Below are 19,483 nucleotides of genomic sequence, written 5' to 3' on the forward strand. Positions count from 1 at the left end.
GAGGGGACAGTAGTGGTAATGGGGGACCTCAACTACCCAGATATAGATTGGGGTCACGGTTCAGCTAAAACCACAAAGGGGAGGGAATTTCTTACCCTCCTTCAGGATAATTTTCTGGGCCAGTTTGTGGAGGAGCCAACTAGAAGTGATGCCTTGTTGGATCTGGTTATTTCTAACAACGCTGAGCTGGTTGGGGATGTCACTGTCCATGAACACCTGGGTAATAGCGACCACAATATAGTGACTTTTAGCTTAAAGTGTAGAAAAGAAAAACATGTTGGGAGGGCAAAAACTCTTAATTTTAAAAGGGCCAATTTTCCTGGGTTAAGGGCAGAACTTCAGGGCATAGACTGGGAGCGGCTGCTGTCACATACGGATACAGCTAATAAATGGGAAATCTTCAAATCCACATTAAATAACTGTACTGCCAAATATATTCCTATGGGTAACAAATATAAACGGTTAAAATCAAATCCCACATGGCTTACAACCGAGGTTAGAAGGGCTATAAATGAGAAAAAAGGGGCATTCAAAAAATACAAATCAGAGGGGTCAGCTGTAGCATTTCAACATTACAAAGAAGTCAACAAAACCTGTAAAAATGTAATAAAAGCAGCAAAAATTCACAATGAAAGGCAGGTAGCTATAGAAAGCAAAAGAAACCCCAAAAAATTCTTCAAATATATTAATGCAAAAAAACCAAGGTCAGAGCATGTAGGACCCCTAAATAATGGCGAAGGGGAATTAATAACTGGGGATCAGGAGAAAGCTGAGTTACTTAATGGGTTCTTCAGTTCTGTATATACAAAAGAGGATGGATCTGTGGTGGGCGGGGCCAGTACTAAGGTGGGTGGGGCCAGTGCTGCTAACACATGTAATGTACTGAACTGGTTTACTATAGATATGGTCCAAGACAAATTAAACTAACTCAATGTAACCAAAGCTCCAGGGCCTGATGGATTACACCCCAGAGTTCTTAGGGAACTCAGTTGTGTAATTTCTCTACCCTTGTATGAAATATTCCGTGATTCTTTGCTTACTGGAATTGTGCCGAGGGACTGGCAAATGTAGTGCGGATCTTCAAAAAGGGCTCTCGAACTTCCCCAGGTAACTATAGACCCGTAAGCTTAACGTCCATTGTGGGGAAACTATTTGAGGGGCTTATAAGGGACTACATCCAGGAATATGTGGTGGCTAATAGTATTATAAGTGATAACCAGCATGGTTTTACTAAGGACAGAAGCTGTCAAACCAACCTAATATGTTTCTATGAAGAGGTAAGTAGAAGCCTGGATGGCGGCGCGGCTGCGGATATCGTGTACCTGGATTTTGCAAAAGCGTTTGACACAGTTCCTCATGGACGTCTGATGGGTAAGTTAAAGTCTATCGGTTTGGAAAGTTTAATGTGTAACTGGATTGAAAACTGGCTTAATAATCGTACCCAGAGAGTGGTGGTCAATGATTCCTACTATGAATGGTCCCCGGTAATAAGTGGTGTACCCCAAGGGTCAGTACTGGGCCCTCTTCTGTTTAACTTGTTTATTAATAATATTGAGAATGGAATTAACAGCAATGTTTCTATCTTTGCAGATGACACCAAGCTTTGAAGTACAGTACAGTCTATGGAGGATGTGCAGATGTTACAGGATGACTTAGACAGTCTGAGTGTTTGGGCGTCCACTTGGCAAATGAGGTTTAATGTGGATAAATGTAAAGTTATGCACCTGGGTACTAATAACCCGCATGCATCATATGTCCTGGGGGGAGTTACACTGGGAGAGTCGCTGATGGAGAAGGATCTGGGTGTACTTGTAGATAATAGACTACAGAACAACACACAATGTCAGGCAGCTGCTTCTAAGGCCAGCAGGATATTGTCATGCATTAAAACAGGCATGGACTCACGGGACAGGGATATAATATTACCGCTTTATAGGGCTTTGGTGCGGCCTCATCTGGAGTATGCTGTCCAGTTTTGGAACCCGATTCATAAAAAGGATGTTCTAGAGCTGGAGAGGGTACAAAGACGGGCAGCTAAACTAATAAGGGGAATGGAGCATCTTAGTTATGAGGAGAGATTAAAAGAATTAAATTTGTTTAGTCTGGAGAAGAGACGTTTAAGGGGAGATATGATTAACTTATTTAAATATATAAATGGCCCCTACAGGAAATATGGGGAAAAGATGTTCCAGGTAAAACCCCCTCAAAGGACAAGAGGGCATTGCCTCCGCCTGGAGAAAAAAAGGTTCAATCTCCGGAGGCGACAAGCCTTCTTTACCATGAGAACTGTGAATCTGTGGAACAGTCTACCACAGGATCTGGTCACAGCAAAAACAGTAGAGGGCTTCAAAACCGACCTAGACAAGTTCTTAGAGCAAAATAATATAAATGCATATGTATAGAACCTATCACCCCTCCCCCTTCCCTGTATCCATCCCCTCCTTGGTTGAATTTGATGGACATGTGTCTTTTTTCAACCGTATTAACTATGTAACTATGTAACTAGTGTACATTAACCAGTGATCTTCTGATAACTGGTACAATACACTGCACTACTATTGTAATGCAGTGTATTATATAGGTCAGCATTATGCAGACAGGCAATCTACACAGCAGTAGAGTCATATCCAGGGCAGCCCCACCATGGATTGCCATGGAGATAATCAAAAGCTGGGACCTTGCTGTGGGATTTCTGATCAGTATTAACTCTTACATGTTCAAAAAAAGTTACATGCTTTCAGCTAACTTTTGCGGCTCGGAATCTGGGGTCCCCATTCTCAAGATCACAGGGAGCCCCGAAGGTCAGTCCCTTCATTATTCTGTGGTTAGGGCATATATGGTGAATACCTCTTTAGTAATAATCAGATTACCGATTACTTTGTTACTAAATATACAATCTATAATCTGGGACAAAGACACCATGGGGGAGATTTATCAAAGGGTGTAAAATTTAGACTGGTGCAAACTGCCCACAGCAACCAATCACAGCTCAGCTTTCATTTTTACCAGAGCTGATAGATGAGTTGTGATTGGTTGCTGTGGGCAGTTTGCACCAGTCTAAATTTTACACCCTTTGATAAATCTCCCCCTACGTGTATTGTTCATGCATATGACTAATTTTTTAGAACAAAGAAAGAGCAAGAGTTTTTACATGTCAAGTTTTTTCTCTTTTTCCTGCAGCTTTAGACTCATGATGTGGAGATTGCCCTCAAGTTTTGCTATTTGATCTCGATGCTCAGTCTCCTTAAAGCTCAGTACATCACGTTCTTCCCTTAGTAGCTGTTCTCTCAAGTAGAGATCCTGTGAAAAGATTTAAGTGATATCTTAGCAGGTTCACTGTTTCAGGATCTATGCCAAAAAAGCTTTACATCTACACACTCCAGGGAAAGAAACCTTTGTCACTACAGGGCACAGTTGAAGCATTACTGTCATTTCTAAAAACTGTACTTATGTTTTTAATGGTTTTAATAAAGCGGTTTTATTCTTACTCTCGGGGTGCACTGTTACTCTCATATGCTCTAGCTTTTTCTTTCTTTGATTTCTAAACACTTTTGACTGCCTGGCTTGGCGCTGACTCTCTGGTGGAAAAAGAGAGGGGGACTTACCTACGTCAGCTAAGGGGAGGCATAAGAGTATTTATGAAAAAGGTGTGCTTACAGCAGCTGGCTGGAAGTGATACACTGAGGGGCATGGGATGCTCCAGAGGAACAAAACAGGCTACAAAATCTCCTTCGGCCAATACTCAGCTAAGGATCGGGAAAACACACCCAATCCTCATCTTTTGAGGTGTTCTAAAATATATTGCTATCAGCAGCATATCTTTCTGTGTAAATGGGATGCGAATCCAACAACAATGCAGGGATCGTTTGTGCTGCCCGGCAGAGTGACTGATCGTGCCTTCCGAAGGCACTGCAAATGTTGCTGCGATGTCGCTGATTGGCGCTCATCTGCGTTATTACATAGCCCCATATCGGCCTGTGTAAAAGGACCCTAACTTACTGCAAACACAATGATACCTTAACAAAAAAAAAGGTACTATTAAATTATCATAAAATGTATACTTGGTATTGGTGGTTGAGTTTGGCATGTTTGTTGTTTGAAACCTCCAGTGTGGCCTCAAGATCCTTGATTTGTTTTTTAAGAGAGCCGACATCCTCCTCCAGCGCAAGCCTGACTCTCATCAGATCATTCCTCTCCTGCTGGGACAGCTCCAGTTGTTGCTGACAAAAAGATTTCAAATAGTTATTAATAAAAGAGAGTATGACAGACGTTAGGCAAATTTACATAGAGTGGCCAGGCATTACAATATCACTCTGATATATTACACGTGATCAGTTATACAGAAAAAGAAGGATTTAACATAGAATTAAATGGATTAACAAAACAAGTAATGGGAAAGAAAGCATTAAAATAGGAAACCCACAAATATGACATCTAATTATTTTTGTCTTGTACCGAGTCTGCAGCAGATTTCACACTGTGAGAATGTGGCGACAGCCTTGTTTAACTAGAAACAGCCCATGCTCTTGTTTGCCTCACTGACAGCCCGCTCAGCCAATCACTGCATTGTCCTAACGCAGCCAGTGATTGGCTGAGCAGGCCATCAGTGAGCGGGGACTCAGAGAAGAAGGCAGGAGCACACCAGGGGAACACAGTGCAGGTAAGCATGGGCTGTTTATTATTTTTAACACCATGGCAGCTAGGCGGTTAAAAAAAGCTGTAAATACTGATTGCAAGTGTGTCAGAGTCCTCTGCTGCGGCTGCAACTAGCACCTGTGAATGTGAGCTGGCAATGAGAAAGGTTTTTTGGTAATTATAACTGGTGAGCGGCCTCTTGTTTTCTACACACATTGGGGGAGATTTATCAAACTGGTGTAAAGTAGAATTTTCTCAGTTGCCCCTAGCAACTAATCAGATTCCACTTTTCATTCCTCACAGATTCTTTGAAAAATTAAAGGTGGAATCTGATTGGTTGTTAGGGGCAACTGAGCCAATTCTACTTGGCTTAGTTCTGCTACACCAGTTTGATAAACCTCCCCCATTGTCTCTAGGAAATATTACTGTTGTTCTAGAGAGTGAGCACCCTGAAAAGACCATTTAAAATACCTCTAAGGCATTGGGAGTTGTATACAGGCAATTAGAAGTGCAGGTTTGCTTTTTCTACATTGAAGACTGAAGGCTGTAACTACATTTTCACAGTGGATTTAATAGACTATAATGGTATTGAGCATCACAGCGGATTTCACTGTGAATGTGTAAACTAGGTACTGTACGTGTGAAGCCACCCTAAGCTTGTTAAAGGGGTACTCCTGCAAAAAAATTCTTTCAAATCAACTGGTACCATAAAGTGCCAGAGATTTGTCATTTACTTCTATTAAAAAAATCTCAAGTCTTCCAGGACTTATCAGCTGTTGTATGTCTTGAAGGAAGTGGTGTATTTTTTCCAGTCTGGAGAGCAGGAGAGGTTTTCTATGGGGATTTTCTATTGCTCTGGACAGTTTCTTACCTGGAAAGAGGTAACAGCAGAGAAAACACCACTTCCTGCAGGACATGCATCAGCTGATAAGTTCTGGAAGACTTGAGATTTCTAAATAGAATTAAAGTAAAAACATCTGGCACTTTTTGACAGTAGGTAGTGGAGTACACCTTTAAGTACTCAAGAAAGATCAGCCATACTGTTAAGGTCTCCACACTCTTTAGTCAGTTGAACCTACTGAATTCAGCGGGATGATGTCACTGTCTTAAGTGTATGGGGACCTCCTGACTCTCCCCTGCCAAATAATGACGAGAAAAAGGATCAGCCATGTTGTTGGTAGACAAAGAAGCCACCTGCCACATCTCCCCATCACCACCAGTGAAGAGGTTATCCAAGATCAGAAAACCATAGCCATTTTCATCTTGCAAAGCAACACACCTGTCCATGGGTTGCGTTTAGTATTGCACTTCATCTCCATCAAAGCTAAATTGGCTGACCTGTGGTCAAGGGTGGCACTGTTTTTTGAAGAAATAGGACATGCTTTTCTAATGCTGGACTTACCCCTTGAAACTTTGCATCCTGGTATAGTCACAAGCAAACAGATTAAATAATCCATTTCTCAGGCACATGACAGTAAGGCCCTGTTCACACAACAGAATCCAGCCTTCAATGTATTTGAATAGGAAGGCTCACGTGCCTCTGCTCTGACATGTCAATTCTTTGAGCAGAGAGGCGCAGAGAGTGGAGGTGCATGAGCCCTCCTGTTCAAAGAGATTGAAGGCTGGATTCGGGGGCGTGGGGGGTTTCCGCACTGACTCTTGGCGCCGATTCCATAGTGTGAACAGGGCCTAACACTGGCAAACGATACATTTGTCCCAAACTTGATTGGATTCTGAAAAATACTGAAACCTTGAATATTTTACTAGTTAATAAATTTATTACCTGCAAGAAAGTCGCTTTTGGGATAACCAAGATCATGTCCAGAGATGCTTCCTCATCCTCCAGTGTGACCAAGTCTTCTAAAGGACGTGGTAGATTGAACACAAAAGATTCACTGATTCCTTTCACAACTCCGTGGGCATCCACATAGCGAAAATTATACTGCTGCTCACCGGGGCGTGGTAGATAACAGGCTGCGGGTTAATAAATGTTTTGAAAAAACTTGAAATCGCTTCTAAAGTGCTTCTAACCTACATTAGGTGGCCTTGATGGGAAAGCATCTTCTAAAGGCAATACAAATAGAATAAATGGTGCATATTGCAAAATTGATTTTGGATATTTATATGTTAATCAGGTGTGTACGATGCTGTAGGAATAAGAGGAGGACACCCAGCGAGGGACAGTGGGAAGGCCACAGTGGGTGCTTGATGCGGTGAGAAGGGAAATGCAATGTTCTTTTTTATTTAAAGCCATAGATGAGTGAAAGCGCGGCCTACATACTGGGTGAATTTCCAGACACCAGTTAACCTGTGCCTGCAGACTTCTAAGACATACATTCTTTACTAATATGGACTAATATCCAACAATATCCCCTTCTGTAATATGTCAGCCATTGCTTACTTGTCAAAGCATAAATCTAACCTTGAAACTGAACACTGCAATGACATTCTGATCCATTTGCAAGTACTTCAGAGGGCCCTGCCCAGACAAACGTTTCATAGTCCCGTATAGAAGAAGCTTCCAACTGTTACGGAGAGAAAACATGAGTTGTTTATTAAGTGCATTTTTATAGAACACTTAAAGGTGTATTCTTACCACGAACAATATAGTTTATTTGCAAATACATTCAATTAGTAAACTTGTCTCCTTCTCCTGATATGCTGCTTGTTGTCTAGATTATGGACCACCACTCTGCTCTAAAAGCAGTGGTCTTCCTGGTGTATGCATAGATATAATAGATTTTTTTTCAATATATATACACTATGGGTGAGTCTAAAATGTGCAATTTTTCTAAAGAGCATTTGTTTGTTTTTTTACCCAGATAAATAGGACAAATTTAATATTCATAAATTTGATGATAATTTAGGTGAAAAGTATTAGAACCCTATACAAACACAATTCCAACATCTTACTTTAAAAACGCCGATCCAGTCGCTGGTAGAACTCTTCATACCGGCTGGCAAGGTGTAGTGGCATTCCACTTTGGTACTGGGTACATATGTTTGGGCCACATTCAAGAAGCTGACACATGACACCTGAGGTTGAGGAGAATCCTCCATGATGGTCACTATTTATGTCTAAGGATGACAACAAATAAAAGTATACACATTAACAACTTCATGCATGAAAAGTATTAAAGGAGAAGTCCTGTGAAAATTTTTACTTAGGTATTGTATTGCCCTCCAAAAGTTATACAAGTCACCAATATAGACTTATTACAGGAAATGCTTATAAAGTGCTTTTTTTCCCTGCACTTACTACTGTATCAAGGCTTCACTTCTTGGATAAAATGGTGATGTCACGACCCGACTCCCAGAGCTGTGCGGGCTGTGGCTGCTGGAGAGGATGATGGCAGAGGGACACTGAGGGACACAGGGCACTGGAGCGACACTGAGCATCCCTCTGCCATCATCATCTCCAGCAGCCACAGCCCACACAGCTCTGGGAGTCAGGGCGTGACATCACCATGTTATCCAGGAAGTGAAGCCTTGGTGCAGTAGTAAGTGCAGGGAAAAAAGCATGTTATGTGCATTTCCCGTAATAAATGTATATTGGGGATTTGAATAACTTTTGGGGAGCAATACAATACTTTAACCTCTTAAGGACATAGGACGTACCGGTACGTCCTATGTCCTCACTTGCACTTCAAAGCGGGGCCGCGCGGCGGCCCCGCTTTGAAGTGCCGCGATCCCGGGTGCCGCGTGTAGCCCGGGACCGCCGCTATTAGCGGGCACGGTCGGATCGCCGTGCCCGCTAATTAGCTAATCGGAGGCAGCTGTCAAAGTTGACAGCTGCCTCCGATTACCGGAGGCAACGTTTCCCTGGTGTCTAGTGGGGGAGATCGCTCCTCCGGGACCTTGTCCCGGAGGAGCGATCTCCGTTACTGATGCCGGCCGGGGACGCGTCCAAGATGGCGCCGTCCTCGGCTCGGCACTCGTTTACTTCCGGCTGCAGATGAAGATGGAGCCAGAAGAGGAGGAGGAGAGCTGCTGCTTGCAGCCACAGCGCGGATTAGGTGAGTAGGATGTTTGTTTTCTTTAGGGGCAGAGCAGGGGGCATTATTAGTATATGGGGGCACCTCTGGGGGCATTATTAGCTCATGGGGGCACCTCTGGGGGCATTATTAGTTAATGTGGGGCACCTCTGGGGGCATTATTAGTTCATGGGGGCACCTCTGGGGGCATTATTAGTTCATGGGGGCACCTCTGGGGGCATTATTAGTTCATGGGGGCACCTCTGGGGGCATTATTAGTTAATGGGGGGCACCTCTGGGGGCATTATTAGTTCATAGGGGGCACCTCTGGGGGAATTATTAGTTCATAGGGGGCACCTCTGGGGGCATTATTAGTATATGGGGCACCTCTCGGGGCATTATTAGCTCATGGGGGCACCTCTGGGGGCATTATTAGCTCATGGGGGCATTATTAGCTCATGGGGGCACCTCTGGGGGCATTATTAGCTCATGGGGGCACCTCTGGGGGCATTATTAGCTCATGGGGGCACCTCTGGGGGCATTATTAGCTCATGGGGGCACCTCTGGGGGCATTATTAGTATATGGAGGCACCTCTGGGGGCATTGTTAGCTCATGGGGGCACCTCTGGGGGCATTATTAGCTCATGGGGGCACCTCTGGGGGCATTATTAGCTCATGGGGGCCCCTCTGGGGGCATTATTAGCTCCTGGGGGGCACCTCTGGGGGCATTATTAGTTCATGGGGGAACCTCTGGGGGCTTTATTAGCTCATGGGGGCACCTATGGGGCATTATTAGTTCATGGGGGCACCTCTGGGGGCATTATTAGTTAATGGGGGCACCTGTGGGGGCATTATTAGCTCATGGGGGCACCTCTGGGGGCATTATTAGCTCATGGGGGCACCTCTGGGGGCATTATTAGCTCATGAGGGGCACCTCTGGGGGCATTATTAGCTCATGGGGGCACCTCTGGGGGCATTATTAGTTAATGTGGGGCACCTCTGGGGGCATTATTAGTTCATGGGGGCACCTCTGGGGGCATTATTAGTTCATGGGGGCACCTCTGGGGGCATTATTAGTTCATGGGGGCACCTCTGGGGGCATTATTAGTTAATGGGGGGCACCTCTGGGGGCATTATTAGTTCATAGGGGGCACCTCTGGGGGAATTATTAGTTCATAGGGGGCACCTCTGGGGGCATTATTAGTATATGGGGCACCTCTGGGGGCATTATTAGCTCATGGGGGCACCTCTGGGGGCATTATTAGCTCATGGGGGCACCTCTGGGGGCATTATTAGCTCATGGGGGCACCTCTGGGGGCATTATTAGCTCATGGGGGCACCTCTGGGGGCATTATTAGCTCATGGGGGCACCTCTGGGGGCATTATTAGTATATGGAGGCACCTCTGGGGGCATTGTTAGCTCATGGGGGCACCTCTGGGGGCATTATTAGCTCATGGGGGCACCTCTGGGGGCATTATTAGCTCATGGGGGCACCTCTGGGGGCATTATTAGCTCATGGGGGGCACCTCTGGGGGCATTATTAGTTCATGGGGGAACCTCTGGGGGCTTTATTAGCTCATGGGGGCACCTATGGGGCATTATTAGTTCATGGGGGCACCTCTGGGGGCATTATTAGTTAATGGGGGCACCTCTGGGGGCATTATTAGCTCATGGGGGCACCTCTGGGGGCATTATTAGCTCATGGGGGCACCTCTGGGGGCATTATTAGCTCATGAGGGGCACCTCTGGGGGCTTTATTAGCTTATGGGGGCACCTATGGGGCATTATTAGTTCATGGGGGCACCTCTGGGGGCATTATTAGCTCATGGGGGAACCTCTGGGGGCATTATTAGCTCATGGGGGCACCTCTGGGAGCATTATTAGTTCATGGGGGCACCTCTGGGGGCATTATTAGCTCATGGGGGAACCTCTGGGGGCATTATTAGTTCATGGGGGAACCTCTGGGGGCATTATTAGTTCATGGGGGGCACCTCTGGGGGCATTAGTTTATGGGGGAACCTCTGGGGGCATTATTAGTTCATGGGGCACCTCTGGGGGCATTATTAGCTCATGGGGGCACAGCAGGGGATCCTACATACAGGGGGCATCCCACATTCCTACTCGCTTTACTGCACATAACACCAAACAGCGCAGTTACTATGGGAGCCTACAGGAGGGAGAAAGGAAAGGAAGTTGCTAGAAATGTGCGGAGCCTAAATTGTTTGTCTCGCAGGTTCTGAAGAGATGAAACGTATCTGGAAAGAATCATCATGGAGGACTGGACTGGATGGAGAGGAAAAGGGAAAGGGACGCCTCAGATCAAAGAAGACGTCACCTGTGAGTCGCTGTATGACCGTTTTTTTTATTTTGTAGAACATTATTTGGTAGGGGCGCCCCTATGAAATTTTTTTTCCAAGGGGTGCCCAGAGGTAGAAAAGGTTGGGAAGCACTGCCATACAGTATGTGCTATTAGGAAAGCTAGTATGTTTTCTAAGGAAGGGCAGTATAAAAACAAGTTCATTTTACCCTTTACTTCCTGGAAGGGCACCTGAGCTGCCGGCATATCTTCCCCTGGCCTCCTCTCTACCTACTTTTTGCTGCAGGTATACACAGCTCCCACTTCAATGTCTGCTAGAAGTAAGCTATATCCACAATTCTTGCCTTGCTTTAAGGCCACTGACTTCAATGGGCCTCCCCTCCTGCTCGCTGTCTGTGCCTGTAATAGCACAAGCAGCGAGTGGTAAATGAGGGGGAAGCAAGCGCTAAACTGACAAGTCAGCGCTCGCTTCCCCTGGAACATCATAATACGGCCTTTATTCTATGATCAGTAGGGATCCCAGGGGTCAGATGCCCACTGATCAGATACTTATCACTAGAGATGAGTGAAGCAGCTTTTTTAAGCTTGGTACAAAGCAGCGATCAGCTTTTGGATCCCGTTGTCTGCCCAGTCCGTGGAGAAAATGGAGACAGCTCAAGGACTGCCTGAAAAACATGGATACAGCCCAGGAAAACATGTATACAGCCTATGACTGTCTGGTCCTTAAATGTATAGTTTGTCTCTTTATTAAAAAAAAAAAAGTCAATAGCGTCATGCATTCAGAATGAAGCATCTTCGCTCGGTGCCAGTGGGTGCTTGTAACTTGGACCTACTCCAGATCTCACAGGGAGAAATTAAATCTGTTGCTTTGTTTTACTGCGCCTGTGCCCTAACCTGTGGCAGCTGCTTCTGCTAGGTCCCCATAGTAAGCTTTATAATGAATTGACTTTAATATTTTTAATCACAATTAAACTCTGCATGAAAACCAAAGGACATGAATCAGGATTTCATTTGTGGGCAAAGCTTAGCTTCTTTCCATATTTTACATGAAATTTGCCAGGTCATGAATGATCTATTCCTCTCTCTTTAAATTAAGTTAACTCCTTATATTGCAGATGCTCAGTAGCTAATATGCCTACAAAATTACAGCTGAATTCTAGCATTGGATCTTAAAGGGTTTTTTGCAATGAAAACATATTGATGGCCTTTTCTTAAAGGTGGCCATACTTATTCAATAACTGACAGCCATCAGTCATCTCTCCTGTTCGCCCCCTGTCCTGCCAATCGCCCCTGTCTTCTCTTTGGGAAAGGGAGAGTTTTGACTGTGGTTAAGCTCTCCCAGAACAAAGCGGTCAGGTTATGATTTTCCATTATGCCTAATCCCTATGACCACCAACATCATCAGTCAGTAGAGCCCCATTCACCTAAGGGCCAGTTCCAACTGAGAAAAAAAAACACGCGGAAATTCCGAGCGGAACATGTCTTTCTTTCTTTGAGCAGAGAACGTCGGAGGGTGGAGGCACGCAACAGATTACATTAAGACACTGAGGCAGGCGGGATTCAGAGTCAGCAGTGGGGGTTCCACTCGGAATTTCCGCCTGTTTTCCTTAGTGTGAACGTACCCTTTTACTGCGAGCGTCAATGGCCGACAAAAATATAAAGTAATGGGGACCCTAAGATGGTCCTTCAATATCTAATCAGCAGGGGGCCAACCCCCAGCACATCCAGTGATGAGCTGTTCAGTATAGCTGTGGCATCTGCACTACACAGTGAATAGAGCCAAAAGCAGAAGCCTCTGTACAGTATGCCAAGGTACTGCAGCTCAGATCCCTTTGCCAGGTGACACTTTAAAAACAATCAGACAATGGGAAAAATGCAAAGAAAGAGACATGTCACCTTTTCCACATCGCTACACTCAATGGGACCTTCAGGGCTAGCCCCCACCCCTCCACACACACAAAACGTGTAAAAGAGAGGTAAAGAAATTACACCCCCCCCCCCCCCTTAGGATGCATTTACACGTTCCGTGGATGTAGAAAGTCGGTAACAGACTTCTCCCCCCGCTCGGGCAGCATCTGTGAAAAGATGCTGGGAGCGGGGGATCTGTACAGTTCCCCCGCCTCCCAGCATGTTACAGACATTCCACGAACGTGTGAATGTAGCCTTAGTCAGGCATCACCCTCGCCTTTGCTTTTATCATCAATCAATTACATGGAGTGATGTGCGTCCAATGGCTGATGATTTTTAAGCATCAGCCAACTAACTGCTAGCTCCTTGGCTGAACACTGTCTCTATCTCTTAGGGGAGATATCTGCCTGATTCCGGCAGATAATTGTGGTGTCCCACTATTAAGTGCCTTTGGCACCTGTTGAAAGTTCTCACTCCAGATTAAGTGGTGATGAAGAAGTCTGCAGTTTCGCCACTAGGTGTCAGTGTTATTTATTCTTGTTGTTCCATGCACAGCTGAAGGAGGGTAATGGGTTAATGTTACAGTTGTATCATGTGTTCTGTGCCAGCCAATAGGAGGTGATTTTTTTCTCTTTCTACCTATCCCTGCTCTTTCCACACACTTACTCTTTACACTTACACTTTAAAGCGAGAAGAGTCCAGGAACACCCTAACATATGCCCAGAACACGTTTAAAAAGCGCAACGCAGTATCCTGAACACAAGAGAAAATAGCCTGGATAGGACAAAGCTACTGTAAAGAAGGTCTACATATCCTATCTCATCAGTGCAGGTAACTGGGACACCCCCGGACACTTAGCCACGCCCAGATAACCACGGCTGGGGCTTGTAGTACCCTGATAGGATGGGTTACTCAACACTGTCTGTAGGGCACACAGTCTCAACACAACTACAAGTACAAGCATTTCACTATAAAGTATATGTCTTCAAGTTCCGGCAGAGTATATTGCTACACTGGGTTGGGGCTCCTCCGACAAACCCCTCTACTCTCTAAGCAACTCTACAACTACCTCTCTTCTACGCTACTTCTCCAAGCACCTCCTTAAGCACAATAAGTTTCACTATTAAGAGTCTGTGTCAAAGATTTATCTATTCTACCAAAGTGTATTGTACTGCTAAAAGACTTTACAGTAAAGCTTTTCTATTTTTACAACACTGGGACTCTGTCAAACTTTGTACGCACCAGCACCCACACAAACCGCACACCTTGGGTTATTTTTCCTCTTTCTGTGGGTTGCGGTACCGATAGTCCGGGTAGGTCAGTTGTCACTCAGGACTACCGTGACAAGAACCCAAGGGACCCACACAAACCCGGCAGGTAAACGACCATTTGGGGAACACCGCCTGCCACAATACAAAGCAGGTACCAACATCACACCTGTGTGCTGGACAAGCACTGGTGTCACGACAATACCATTTTTGGCTGAGCTGTCACAACAACACCAATCCTACTGCCTACCACATAATGGCTCTGTGTAATAGGGCCTTAGGACTTGACAGCCGTCATACTTTTTGACTCATCCCAAGATTTTATAAAGAATGAACTTTGCACCACTTATTTGCAGTTTGCAGAAAGCTCTACGTGCAGTTGTAAAATCTTGGTGTTTACAAGAGTTGTGGATGTATTAAAGCAGGGTGTAAAGTCACTGATATTCAGTAAGTGCACTACCTGCAAACAGGCACATTAAGCAGTAACACACTGTCTCACGTCTGTAGCATATTCAGAGAAAATAAGTGATTTCTAGGTAAACTTCTACATGCAACGGAAACCATCCCAACAGGACAAATTACAATCTGTAATTGTAGACAGCATAGTACCCGTTGATTTCAATGGACCTTTTTACGCATAACCTATCACTAATGAATGGGTCTATGCAATTGCAGACAGAAACATACAGTATGTATGAATTTGGCCTTTGTGCTTTATATCTCCCATTTCTTGTAAACCTACTTGTGGCTTTATCTCTGAAAAGAGAACAGCCACAAAATCTGTGTGTGACCTCCCCTCCCCAAGTGCCTACCCCCATACAGGAACATTACAGTTCTGGCCTGACAGTGGGTCTCATGACCTAAACTAATAGCTGTGATTTACACATTGCAAATTATGTAATTCATGGAGAAATCACTGAACCACATGATCTATATATCACTTGCAATGTATATATCACTATATATCATATATGCAATGAGAACATTCCGAGCCACACTACAAAGCCACACTATATCGGAGAAAAACAAACAAACAACAAACCTGGGTATAAGCGTTATGTAAACAGCATGAAGTCCACTGCTCTTCTGTTTTCAGCACCTGAAATGCCTCTGGCTGCACATAGACCAGACGGAGTCAAGGGCTCTTGTACTGTGGATAGATTTGGGTCCCAGAGGATGTTTATTCAAATCCTGTCAATATGCAAATCAATTTTTTATATGACCTATTAAAATATTCTTATCATCCCCTCCTAATAGTCCACTACAAACCACTGGAGAGTATGACCCGCCGTGTCCTAGCCTAGGCTACCAAAAAAACCTCTATCCCCCCCCTCCCCCTTGCTTACCTCCCCCCCTTCCCCTGGCTTTTCTTTCTCTCTACCTTTATTTCTCTCACCCACCTTTTGTCTGATCTTGCATAGCTGTTATCAGCAGTCACTCCACACAACAAGTGAAATGTGAATTGCGCCACTACAGCATTTTGGTTGCTGCTAAGTGGATGACTGCTAACCCCCCAGTTCTACCCTCCTAATGCTGGACATAAGTTCCCTTGAACGGATATCAGGCTAGCTCCCTTGACTCAAGATGTCTCACTACTGTTTTACCTGTTATCATATGCCTTATATGCTACGCCCTATGCAAAGGGAATCACTTTACATATCTTTACTGTTGTTATTGTTTGTTCATGTTTCCATGTTGAAAATAATAAAAACACAATTGATAAAAAAAAAATATATATATATATATATTCTCATCATTGTACTATGACTAGGATATTCCCTAACATTCTGACTGATAGGGACTAGTGTTGAGCGGACCTGTCAAACTGTTAGGGTTCAGCAACTTTCTACAAACCCAAACGCTCAGCGCGTGATTCCACGCAGCTGCAGAAGACAGATGCAGCCTAGGGATGCCAGGTACACGTGGATACAGTATTCGGCTGTGTACACGTTTTCTGGGATTTGCTAGGGCGGCATCTAACTTCTGCAGCCACAAAGAATCAAACGCCAAGTGTTTGGGTTCGAAAAATGTTGGTAAACCCGAACAGTTTGAAAGGATGGGCCACTAATAGGGACCCAACCTCTACGACACCTGCAGAACCTAGGGACGATCTCTAAACCCGAACGCTTGGCATTTGACTCCCGGTGGCTGGAGAAGTAGGGTGATCTAGGACGCCCTAGGACAGCATCCAACTTCTCCAGGCAGAGGGAGTCAAATACCAAGCACCCGGACTCCATGTTTTCCTGGCAGCCCTAAGATGGCATCCAATTTCTCTAGGCTCAGGGAGTTGAATGCCAAGTGCCTGTGTTCCGCCACACGGCCAAGCCCGGACATTTTTCCGATGTTTGCTCACAACTAATCCCTATCACCAATCAAAAGTTTGCATGGGTATGTTTACACAATACGGATCACTTATGCAAAATCTGCAACTGAAAATCTGTTGCAGAAAGCATGTAATGGATCTGCATTGTGGGAACATATGCTAGAAACAGTAAGGCCTGGTTCACACTGGGTTTTTGTTTAATTTTGCTGTATAGAAAAGCACAGAGTTGACTACACTGTTGTATACTGCAGTGACATGTATATGCTGCAATGCTTTTTTCCTGTTTTTTTTTTTTTTTAATATGGGGAAAGTCAGTGGTTTATCCCCTTCTAGTTTCTAAGTTTTATATTATAGTATACATGACGGCCCGCTGGCGGATCAGCAGAGATTTCCTCTGTTGAATCCAATGGGCATTGCGCGCTTTACAGTCTCATGGTGTGTCCGTCGCCATGGAGACCTGAACTTCCAGATTAAGGCCATGTTCACATGGCGTAAGACACCGGCTGTCCCGTGACCCGGCCAGGCTACGGAACGGTCGGTGTCAAAGATCATCCTGGCCGGTATGATGTTAACTTCTGATAAATTGAGACGCGGGCGCATCCATGTGCAGCCGCATCCCAATTCGCCGCTGGACACCATGAAGCGTGCAGCTCCGACCGCACGCTTAATTGTGTGCAGCGGCGAATTGGGATGCGGCTGTTTAATTTTTTTGTTTCATTTTGCTGTATAGTAAAGCACAGTTGGCTACACTGTTGTATACTGCAGTGACATGTATATGCAGCAATGCTTTTTTCCTGTTTCCTGGCCGGTATGATCTTAACTTCTGATAAATTGGGATGCGGGCGCATCCATGTGCAGCCGCATCCCAATTCACCGCTGCACACAATGAAGCGTGCGGCCGGAGCTGCATGCTCCATTGCGTGCACTGGCAGATTTTCTGCAGCCGCTCTTCAGTGAAAATCGGCCGCAGAAAACTGACACGTGCCGCTAGGGATCCGGCCAGATTGTATACTATGGGGGGGATTTATGAAAGGGTGTAAATATACACCTGGTGTAAACTGCCCACGGCCTGAAGTCTATGGCACGGCCTGAAATTTGCGCAGGCACAGGTGTGGATGAGCCGGTTATCCACCCAGATTTCGTAGTGTGAATGCAGTGTAACAGAGGAAATTGCTGCTGATCCATCGGCATGCCATCATGACAGGTACTCTTTAAACAAACACAAATGCAGTGTCAGGCTGGGTTCACACTACGTATATTTGAGGCTGTATAGCAACCAAAAACAGGAGTGGATTGAAAACACAGAAAGGATCTGTTTACATAATGTTGTAATTGAGTGGACGGCCGCCATTTAATGGCAAATATTTCCTGTTATTTTAAAACAACGGCTGTTATATTGAAATAATGGCCGTTATTTACCATTATATGACGGCCATCCACTCAATTTCATCATTGTGTGAACAGAGCCTTTCTGTGTTTTCAATCCACTCCTGGTTTTGGTTGCTATGAGGACCTGACATGAGGACCAAATACAGCCTGAAATATACATAGTGTGAACCCAGCCTCAACCTGTAAGTCTGTATAAGTGCCCTGTTCTGTTTTATATTATAGATTCTGTTCAGCCACCTCTCCTCACATCTCTATGTAGGAAAGCTGGGTGATGGCCAATATAGCCGCATTATTGTTTTCATCCCATATGATTCCAGGCTACGTGTTCATACTATCTATTTGGCGTACAATCCCTGCAAAGCGTTAAATCTGTGGAAAATGTTTGGTGAGTTTCGGTCACATGTCTGGCCATTCAGGGATCGAGAGAAGCTGGGTGACCTTATGGCTGGGGTAGGGAACCTTGACTCTGCAGCTGTTGCTAAACTACAACTCCCATCATGCCTGGACAGCTAAAGCTTTGGGAAGCTGATGGGAATTGTAGTTTTGCAACAGCTGGAGAGCCCCCCACCCCCTTTATGGTAACTACTGTTGCAGCAGAAGAGGAGGGGGCCACAACTACACACAGGGGGGGGTGTCTATAATCACTCGGGTCTTTTCACCCATCCCAAACTCCCTCAGGAATCTACCAGCAAAACTTATGGTGGAAAGCAAACTCCCCGGCACGTCACTGTGGCAGTGGGCATCTCCTTCTCCTCCTCCTCCTCCTCCTCCTCCTCCTGTGCAGCCGTCACCGTACGAGGCCTATCCGGCTGCGCAGCACTTGCGTCCTGTCACACACCATCTAGTGCAGGTGTCTCCTGACTGTGAGGGGTTAATTTCGGAGACATACTCCCCCCCCCTCCCTCCTCAGCCCCGGGCCTGCTCCCACACAGCATAGCCGGCAGAAGATACGCAGTGCAGCTGCCTCCCCCTCCCCAACTCTGCTGGTGCCCGGCTCCCCCTGCTGCTGCTGCTCCTGACCTGATCCCAGTCCCCTGCCCCGGCGATCCTCTGTACCTGCTGCCGGGCTGACACTTCAGGACTCCCATCCCCCTGCTAGCAGTACAGATCCAGCAGCTCCTCAGCCTCCCCTTCACTATTAGCTCTGTTGTCTCACAGAGCTCGGCCCTCTAGCGCCACCTATCACCCTCCTATCCCCAGCAGTGCTGTTAACCCTTCCACTACAGAAGAGATCTCTGCCTTGAGGGTTCATCATAATGAGGCTACATTTTTGGATGCAGTGGGGGACAGTGACAATCCTCCCCCTCCCCCAGATAGAGTAAGATCCCTGTCTAGGCCGTGCAGTGAATACAGGTCCTGCACTACATCCTGGGCCCTTTTCCTGCGGCAATCGGATTCCGCTTCTGGGGAGTTGCGTGACGGCCGCAGCCCTTTGGGCCGTCGCAGCGTTCTGCTTTCCTGCGGTCCAGATGCAGCTGTTGCTCCCCAACCAGCTGCGAGCATAACATGAAGGCATCCAGGCACAGGCAATCACCTTTATTATTAACTAGCCCCTACTGCAACGTTTCCAGCCACTCTGGCAGTCACCAAAGACAGCGCAGAACACTTCATAGAAGAGCGAAGCGCAGAGGCTGCGACTTCCCCAGAGACACCCTGGTTGCTCTATAA

At 45.7% G+C, this 19,483-nt stretch overlaps 1 protein-coding gene across 4 annotated transcripts in view; it reads right to left on the reverse strand.

Moving 5' to 3' along the window:
* Window positions 1–18,963, reverse strand: part of CALCOCO1 (calcium binding and coiled-coil domain 1) — a 40,118-nt gene extending 21,155 nt beyond the window's left edge. The window contains exons 1-7 of one of the 4 annotated variants that reach the window (XM_069970226.1): window positions 18,872–18,963; window positions 15,146–15,253; window positions 7,549–7,713; window positions 7,058–7,160; window positions 6,419–6,609; window positions 4,062–4,220; window positions 3,152–3,300 (exon numbers count right to left, since the gene is read on the reverse strand). In XM_069970226.1, coding sequence (XP_069826327.1) covers window positions 3,152–3,300; window positions 4,062–4,220; window positions 6,419–6,609; window positions 7,058–7,160; window positions 7,549–7,695 — 749 coding nt within the window. In that variant the 5' untranslated portion in view covers window positions 7,696–7,713; window positions 15,146–15,253; window positions 18,872–18,963. Of the gene's footprint in view, window positions 1–3,151; window positions 3,301–4,061; window positions 4,221–6,418; window positions 6,610–7,057; window positions 7,161–7,548; window positions 7,714–15,145; window positions 15,295–18,501; window positions 18,523–18,871 lie in introns of those variants that run through there. The other 3 variants (XM_069970225.1, XM_069970227.1, XM_069970228.1) reach the window with 3 other exon arrangements.
* Between the last annotated feature and the right edge of the window lie 520 nt (window positions 18,964–19,483).

This window comes from Dendropsophus ebraccatus, chromosome 5, assembly GCF_027789765.1.
Source record: "Dendropsophus ebraccatus isolate aDenEbr1 chromosome 5, aDenEbr1.pat, whole genome shotgun sequence".
Taxonomy (NCBI): domain Eukaryota; kingdom Metazoa; phylum Chordata; class Amphibia; order Anura; family Hylidae; genus Dendropsophus; species Dendropsophus ebraccatus.